We start from the raw sequence: 8,818 nt of genomic DNA, 5'->3' as shown, positions 1-8,818 counted from the left end.
AACTAAAAAGGAAATTAATATTACGTTCGCATGGCTCATTATCGAAGCTGGAAGGCGACTCTGAGGATGGCTCAACGCAACTAACTAAATTAGATGTGGTTCTGACCTTTCAATTGGAAGTCATTGTTATGGAAGTTAAAGGTCTCAAATCTCTAGCACCAAATCGCATAGTTTACTGCACAATGGAAGTGGAAAATGGCGAAAAATTACAAACGGATCAGGCGGAGGCATCGAAGCCCATGTAAGAAGCTAGATTTAATGTCTCCATTTATATTATTTCCTTTATTTATTTTGATTATTTTTTATTAGGTGGGACACGCAGGGCGATTTTACCACCACACATCCATTACCTGTTGTTAAAGTAAAACTTTATACGGAAAATCCGGGAATGTTAGCATTGGAGGATAAGGAACTAGGGAAAGTAACTCTAAAACCTACGCCTTTATCATCCAAAGTATGTAATTGTAATTAAACTGAAAATATAACAAAAATAAAAGCTATAATATAGTATAATAATAATAAATAAAATTTTAATCCTAGTCCCCCGAATGGCATCGTATGATTATACCGAAAAATCTACCAGATCAGGATATTCGTATTAAAATAGCTTGCCGACTAGATAAGCCTTTAAATATGAAGCATTGTGGGTAAGATTATACTTAATTACTTAATACATTATAATTATATTAATTAATATTTTAATGTCTATTGCTTATTAGCCATCTGTATGCTATAGGTAAATCAGTTTGGAAGAAATGGAAAAGGCGGTATTTTGTCTTAGTTCAAGTATCACAATATACCTTCGCCATGTGTAATTATAAAGAGAAGAAATCAGAACCATCGGAAATGATGCAGTTAGATGGTTATACTGTAGACTACATAGAAGCTGCCAGTGGTTAGTATTTTTTTAGCAGAAATTTTAAAATTATTTTTTAAATTAATATTCTCAGTTGAAAGATATTCTTTGTTACACTTTTTAATAATAACTGCTGAATATAAATTTAAGTGAAGACATTTAAAGCTCTGATGTTCACTAAGTCTCCTATTATTTAGCAAACCTAATGTTTGGAATTGATCTAAATGGAGGACGTTACTTCTTTAATGCCGTCCGAGAGGGCGATAGCATTTCGTTTGCTTGCGATGATGAGAACGAGTGCAGCCTTTGGGTAATGGCTATGTACAGAGCAACAGGACAATCGCATAAGCCAACACCACCAATAACGCAGGATAAGAATTCAGCGTTGTCGAAAATTCAAGGTGGTAAGTATAAAGCATTTATGAAATATTCATTTTATATAATTTTATAATAAACCAATTAAAATTCAATAAAAATGCAAAAGAATACAATGCGAGCACACTGCCCTCTTTTTATACACTCGTCAAGTCGAGTCGATCTTGCCGTGTCTGTCGGTCCTTCAATTTTGAAGCTTCTGACTATTCTTACTACTATATATGTCGGATGACTATATCATATAGCTGCCATTGGACCGATCAGAAAATTTGTAACATAAAAATTATAACTTGTTGGTGTTCAACATATTTGAGACATGGCCATTTTGTACCATTTTAGAATTTTGATTTTAATTTTGTTTTTAATTAGATTTTTATATTATATAGCTGCCTTAGAAATATTCGGCACATGTAGATAAAAATCTAGAGCTGTTCACACAGCTTTTACAACTGCAATTGTAAAACTGTTAATTTAATACTTTATGGTTTACTTAATGAAAGTTCACATTGCTGACCCTTCTGGATAAGTATTTTCGTCTATTAGCGATGTGACCTTATCAAGAATCGTGCGATGCCCGACGCTCAGTTCTCTCCAGAGATTGCTTGCCTCAAGTCCCATTGAACTCTGCGCCGTCGTTTCCTTGATTAACAGGTCAACCGCCCTCAAATCCCCCGATGCCTAACGTTGTATTCCTGTTAGTTTTGTGATGTAGGATCTAGTGAATGTCGGCCACTATACCAGAGCCCCGTACGTCCATAGAGCCAGCTTTTACTCTGTCTTTAATGTTACGTTTCTATGAGAGCTTTGTGTAAAGTATTACTCCTAGCTATTTTGCCTGCTCTGATACTTGAAGCTCGAAGCCATAAATCTCGGACTGGTCTACAGTCTTGTGCTAGGATACGTTCCTTCTGCCAGGAGAATGACGTGATGTAAATATCATTTTCGCTTTACTCCACGGAAACAGTTTGTGTTAGTTTAATGCATTCCTCATAGATGGCTATAGGCCACCTACAGATGCGTTCTTCTGCTGCCTGTTTTATTGCCGGAATAATGACATCAAGACAGGGTTTTTTGATTTATCAACCGAGTTTATCGCCGATTGAATTTTATATCTTCGGCATGCCGAAGTTTTTATACCCTTGCCGCTTGCAATTGGATCATTAAGAATCGATCCATTCTGGTCAAATCAATAGAAGAAATAAAACTAAAAAAAAGTTCAATCGTATAAAATAAGTTTATTTCAGATTTTAAATATCTCATTTAAAAAACTCTATAAATATAAATGGTAAAAAAACGAAGTAATATCAGGTTTCATTACATTTACCTATACTTATTATTTTTATAGTTTGACAGTAACAGTTTTACACTCAGGTTAGGTTAGGTTAATCCGGACGGCCCTCGTGGGGCCACGCATAGGCCAATATGGCCCCTAGCTATACGGGGAAATTCCTGAATCTAGACCTAGAGACTATTTGTGCTGGTTTCGAGATCCTTGAAGATCAAGGTGTTTTTCGCAAAGGCAAAGGAGTTCGCATGGCATCCTCCTGGAGACCGACTTGGTGGCTGGGAACCCAGTAGATCCTCACTTAGTCGTGCTTAGGCTATCTAGTAACTCTCTGCTTGCCAGTACATTTTTGGAACTGACCGCTGATGATTGCATGGATCTTATAGCCGCTTGACTGTCTACAAACAAATAGACCGCCTCATGTGGAGCTCTGCTGCTTTCCTGATGGCGAATACTTCCGCCTGGAATATACGGCAGAAGCTTGGTAGCTTATACGACAGCCTCATTTCAGGGTCCGAACAGTATAAGCCCGCTTCATCTTGGCCTTTTCTACCCTCTCTACTACATTGGCCTTTCATGTCAGCTTGCTGTCAAGTACAATGCCGAGGTATTTGACTTGTGTTTTCGGGGTCAGCCTGGTTTTGTTAATTTTCGGGGTGATCCATTGCGGCACCTTGTATCTCTTGGTGAAGAGAATATCCGTTAATATTGAGTTCTACCTTGTCCACCCACTCACATATCTCCCTGAGCGTTGTTTCCATGGTCGAGCTGAGGGTCGAGGGACATACTCCCGTGATAATAATGCTTATCTCATCCGCATAAGCTGTTATCTTTGGTGCTGTCCTCTCGAATCTCTTGATTAGGTTGTCTACCACCAGATTACATAGGAGGGGCGAAAGGACCCCACCTTGCGGCGTGCCTCTGTGCGCTCCTCTCACCATGGAAGCGGTGCCCCAATATGATAGCTACCACCAGATTACGTAGGAGGGGCGATAGGACCCCACCTTGCGGCGTGCCTCTGTGCGATCCCCTCACCATGGAAGCTGTGCCCCAATCTGATAGTACCCACCGGCAACTTAGAAGATTTCTTATCCACAAGTTGATAGCGGGGGACGTGTTGGTCGCTTCTAGGCGATCCATTTTTGCGTCCGTGCTAACGTTGTTGAATGCGCCGGATATGTCCACGAACACTCCGAGTGCATATTCCTTATTGTGTAGGGGGCTCTCTCAATGGTGGCTATCAACGAATGTAGGGTCGTCTCCACTGATTTCACCTTCGTGTAGGCGTGCTGCTTGGTCGACAGTAGTCTCTCTACATCGTTCCTGATGTATAAGTGCAGCAATTTTTCTATCAATTTGAGTACAAATGAGGTGAGGCTTATCGGTCTGTAATCCTTGGGGCTCATGTGGCTGCACTTTCCTGCTTTTGTAGTCCCTTAGTAAGACTTTGTATTCCTCATTGATGATATCATATTTCGCCTGCTGGCGATTTTGAAGAATTCTTTGAGTTTGTTTTGTCGGAGTGAAAGGTCCTTATTCCACCAGGGTGGGCAATGCTGAAATTGACGTCTATAGACCTAAGCCAATTTTTGTACCTCCAATATTATGGAGTATTGGGAGAATTTGAATATTTTTATATCTTATATTAGCTGCCGAAAGTAGTGCACTCGGTTCTCGAATCTCGAAATTAAGTTTACGGACCACCGATGCAACATCGTCGATGAGTCATTAGCAAAATGTATTTTATTTTTTTTTAATTAAACAATACTTAATTCAACAGGTCGATCAAATTTTTTTTATACGGAGACTAAATGCAAACTATATGGAAAGAAACTTGCTATTGGTTTTGATCTTACCATAGATGTACAATTTGTGCAGTAAGGATTAATTCCTAGTACTCTGACGACGACGCTGTAATATGTGTTATAGCGGCCAAACTCCATATAAAACACGGTGTGACAAAAGGAAGGAGAAAAACATTTTCCCTCGTCGTTTTTGCGGGTACGGTAACGACAAAAATGATGCCTGCCAAAATTGAAAAGCGTTGCCAGGTCAAGAGAGTAAACTGATATCGTGCTATAACAATAATTCATTTCATTTATTCTTACAGGCCTTATGGAGGAAGAGTTGAAGGAAAAAATGGCATTGATAAGTGCTGTCAAGGCGAAGCACATAATATGGGATTTAACCCACAAAGGGCATTTTAATGCCATATTTATTAACAAATTTGTTTAAAAACAGCTGTCCAGTGGGACCAAAGAAAAGTCTTACAAATTTGTTGAAACATCAGGGCTACCAAAAATATGGGGCAAACGGAAGTTTGCTGAACCTGAGGTCCTTCATTGGTGGTTTACATATTAAAGAGGACAGGTTACGCTTTTAAATACTCTGGTATACAGTTAGCGTTTATTAGGCGTTGAAAAGTCCCGCGAATTTCTCAAAATTTGTACGTGATGGAAACTTTTAGTTCTCGATTTGGCAATGTACAGAGCAAGATCTTTCAGAATTGGAGGCGTTTAGTTTTAGTGTTATATTTTTTTTGTTGGCGACTAGCGGAAATAAAAAAAATTATATATATTAAATTACCAGAATTTAAAATAATATTGGTAAAAAGTTCAACACGGAGCCCGTGATTTAAGTTGTGTTTTATTTTCAGAAAGTAATCTAAATATAATCATTACCATTTGATTTTTATAATATAACTAATCTGTTCAACAGAACATTTTTTACGGTCCTTTTTTGGTGATCATGATCTTGCAACATGATCAGTGATCATTCGCGTTCAGTATAACTATACATTAGTTTTCAATGATCACAGGTCACGTATTTCAGCGCAAGGAGGATAATAAATATGTTTATATATTTATTATTATGTTTTGTATAATTATTATTAACTAGTAAGCCCGGCGAACTCCGTTTCGTCACCTTCGCCAAATTATCCGTTTCATTGAAGTGCTTTTTGGTAAACCACATTTTTTGTGATGTGTCGTGGTAAGAAATGTATTAGGGGAATTATCTAGGGACCAAATGGCCCCTGGGATGTTAAAATCACCAGGAACTACTAATTAAGGGGGTTTCCTGAATTAGGAGGCCAAAAAAATCGATTTTTTTTATTGCTTAAATCGATAGATAACTATCTATAACTATCTAAGAATATACCACAAAAATTTCAGAAGCCAATTCGAAGTATTTTCGAAGATACAGAGATGAAAGCAAAGGAGCGCCGAGCAGGTTTGCAGGCGCTTGGCGAACTTTGAAGCGCGTTTTCTCCACTTTTATTTTTACGATTCTTTCGAATTGGCGGGAAAGATAACAAAAAAACTTATTGACCGATTGAAACGAATAAAGGATTATTCTTTTTAGAATTAAATTCTCTTCTAAATGAACTTAAACGGTTGTTGAAAACCGCTTTTTATGTTTTTAAAGGCATGTTAAAAAAAAAAAAATCATTTTTCGGGATAAAATATTGACTTTAACATGCTGTAAAAAATATAAAAAGCGGTTTTCAACAACCGTTTTAGTTCATTTAGAAGAGAATTTAATTCTAAAGAGAATAAGCCTTTATTCGTTTCAATCGGTCAATAAGTTTTTTTGTTATCTTCCAGGGGATAAAACGGATATGGGCAACACCGGCGGCACAGTCTCACCCGCGACACCGAATTTTTCTAGCACTCAATCTCAGGATTCTTGGAATTTGTCCTGAGGTCGACTCATCACTGTAGTTCGCAGTGGGATAATATAGGAAAGCCAAGGGATTGTATGATGCCAATGATCTTCGTGTGTTTACGTGTTGTCTCAATCGGTTATATTCCCTTACTATATTTTGGCTTTCCTCGCTTAAGTTCTGTAAATATACTTGTTGCTGGCTTGCATGCCTTGTGCGGCGGCCGATGTTCGAACGTCGTGCTCTAGGCAGGTTGGACTATAGACAGCGTGGTTAATTTAACCTCAAATCCACATAATTTCGCTGTTCAACTTTCCACCTTAAAGATAAATGCTGGTTTCCAATTGAAATGTTAGGAAACGGAATAATGGCATGCTATATATCAGAGATGGCGCTGTATGCGAAAAATGATTTTCCCGCTTTTCTGTTGCAATTGTTTCTGAATTTTCTTTGCTGCAAAACTCACGAAGCCCGAGACCTTTCCAACGAATGCAAAACCGTGGAAATTGGTTCGTGCGTTCTGGAGTAAGGATCAGGAAGGAAACCCCTACTTTTTATGTAATAGATTATTTCAAATTTAATTTTTTTTTTAATTAATTCTTATAAAAATTATTTTTTTATTTGTAGACGCAGACAAGGCACGCAAACATGGAATGGAGGATTTTATAAGCACCGATCCCTGTACTTTTGACCACGCCACACTCTTTAAGACCTTACAGAACCTGACCCTCGAGTATAGACTCAACGATCCATATGCATCTTTGGTGAGTTTATTATACCATGGTTTAAAGGGAGCCCTTTAAAAGAGCCCGACAAAATTGGAAAAATCCCTAGGTTTTTGATGCGCTGAACTCAAATCAAATCAGCAAAAAATTCGTTCTTTTAGGTGCTTTTAAAGTGCTGTACCTTAAATAAGGTATAAATTCAATATCTCAGCTACCAATAAAGCAAACTGTAAAACCAAATTTTGAAGGGCATATTTGCATATGCCGAAACGATCAACCGTATTCAAATTGAACCACCTCAAAGGTATACCAAAAACCATATTTTTGGAATATCTAAAAAACCTGACGTAAACCTCCGAAAAAATATTTTGTGGTCTTTGGTTCCGTAAAGCTGTCAGCCTGTTAAGTTATTTATTTTGTCAATATTATTTATTATAAATTATTACTTTTCAGGGCTGGTTTAGTCCCGGACAAGTTTTTGTGTTGGATGAATATTGTGCCCGTTATGGGGTCCGTGGATGTTATCGGCATTTATGCTACCTTTCGGACTTACTAGATCGTGCCGAAAAGCAACATATGATTGATCCGACGCTAATACATTACTCATTTGCATTCTGTGCGAGCCACGTTCATGGAAATCGGTAAGATTCGTTTTTATTATCAATATAATTATTAATTTTTATTATAACTAAAAATTAAACTCAATTATATATGTCCCAGGCCTGATGGTGTTGGCAGCATAACACATGAAGAAAAGGAAAAATTTTCGGAAATCAAAGAGCGTTTGCGTCAATTGCTAGAGTTTCAAATAACTAATTTTCGATATTGTTTTCCCTTCGGACGGCCTGAAGGTGCCCTTAAAGCCACCTTATCTTTGTTGGAAAGAGTTCTTATGAAGGATATAGTGACACCAGTGCCACCCGAAGAAGTTCGTTTAATGATCAAGAAAAGTTTAGAGACTGCAGCGCTTGTGAATTATACGCGCTTGTCAAATAAAGCCAAGATTGAAGGTACGAAAGTTATGTTGTATTTTTATTTATTTAGCATAGTTGTTATATTGTAGTAATTTTTTGTTTTTTTTCTTCTTATATTACAAATGGAAAAAGATAATAATTTTGTATGTTGTGATTTTTTTTTATTATTGTAGTATTTTTTTCTTTTTTTATTAAAAATTATAGAAACAAATAATAATTGTTTGGTCATTATTAAGGAAACAATTATATATATAGATTTAAAATAACCACTAATTAATTTATTCACTCACAGAAGATTTACGTGGCGAAATTATAGTGCCGGCGCCAAAAAAACTTGAGGACCTGATACATTTGGCTGAGCTTTGCGTTGACTTGTTGCAACAAAACGAGGAACATTATGGAGAAGTAAGTATAGAGCCTATTATTTATTATTCTACTTTACCGCTTGCTTAATCGAAGTATATAACTATATCTCTGTATGAACTGTCTATATGTGTGTGACCATCAAACAATAAATTAATTTTAAAAAGTGTTTACAAATGTTGTCATATATTTTTATACATAATTTGTAAGTTGGATGTGCTTGAACCCCCCTTTTTTAACTATTTATAATTCCATCCATCCAATCGTATTGGTAGCCTTTTTTCCTTATTTTTAGCATACTTGTATTTTTACCTGTTTTGTTTAAATTTGTTTTATTCTTAATCCTTACTACAGAATTATATTATCACAACTGTAATATAAATAATATTTAGTAAAACATTTTTAATTTAAATCTGTGCTGACTTTAGTTGATTCTCCCATACTACTACATACCATATTATGAAAGGGCAAATTTATGTTTGCTAATCGTAAGGAAAGTCTACAAGAATTAAATTATATAACTCAGAAACTGGAGTAAGGTTATAATGAATAATATCTTAATTTTTCACTTAAATC

General features: G+C 36.5%; 1 protein-coding gene across 8 annotated transcripts in view; it reads left to right on the top strand.

The window, feature by feature from the left end:
- Cadps (calcium-dependent secretion activator 1) overlaps positions 1-8,818 on the top strand; it is a 35,616-nt gene that overhangs the window by 8,842 nt on the left and 17,956 nt on the right. For all 8 annotated transcript variants that reach the window (XM_070287691.1, XM_070287694.1, XM_070287692.1 and 5 more), the window contains 9 exons: positions 11-241; positions 310-454; positions 541-647; positions 720-895; positions 1,054-1,260; positions 6,808-6,944; positions 7,359-7,546; positions 7,626-7,915; positions 8,172-8,284. In XM_070287691.1, the coding sequence (XP_070143792.1) occupies positions 11-241; positions 310-454; positions 541-647; positions 720-895; positions 1,054-1,260; positions 6,808-6,944; positions 7,359-7,546; positions 7,626-7,915; positions 8,172-8,284 (1,594 nt within the window). The remainder of the gene's footprint in view (positions 1-10; positions 242-309; positions 455-540; positions 648-719; positions 896-1,053; positions 1,261-6,807; positions 6,945-7,358; positions 7,547-7,625; positions 7,916-8,171; positions 8,285-8,818) is intronic.

Source organism: Drosophila kikkawai, chromosome 4 (assembly GCF_030179895.1).
Source record: "Drosophila kikkawai strain 14028-0561.14 chromosome 4, DkikHiC1v2, whole genome shotgun sequence".
Classification (NCBI taxonomy): domain Eukaryota; kingdom Metazoa; phylum Arthropoda; class Insecta; order Diptera; family Drosophilidae; genus Drosophila; species Drosophila kikkawai.
The sequence above is the reverse complement of the archived record's forward strand: the minus strand, read 5'-3'. Positions and strand labels throughout refer to the sequence as shown.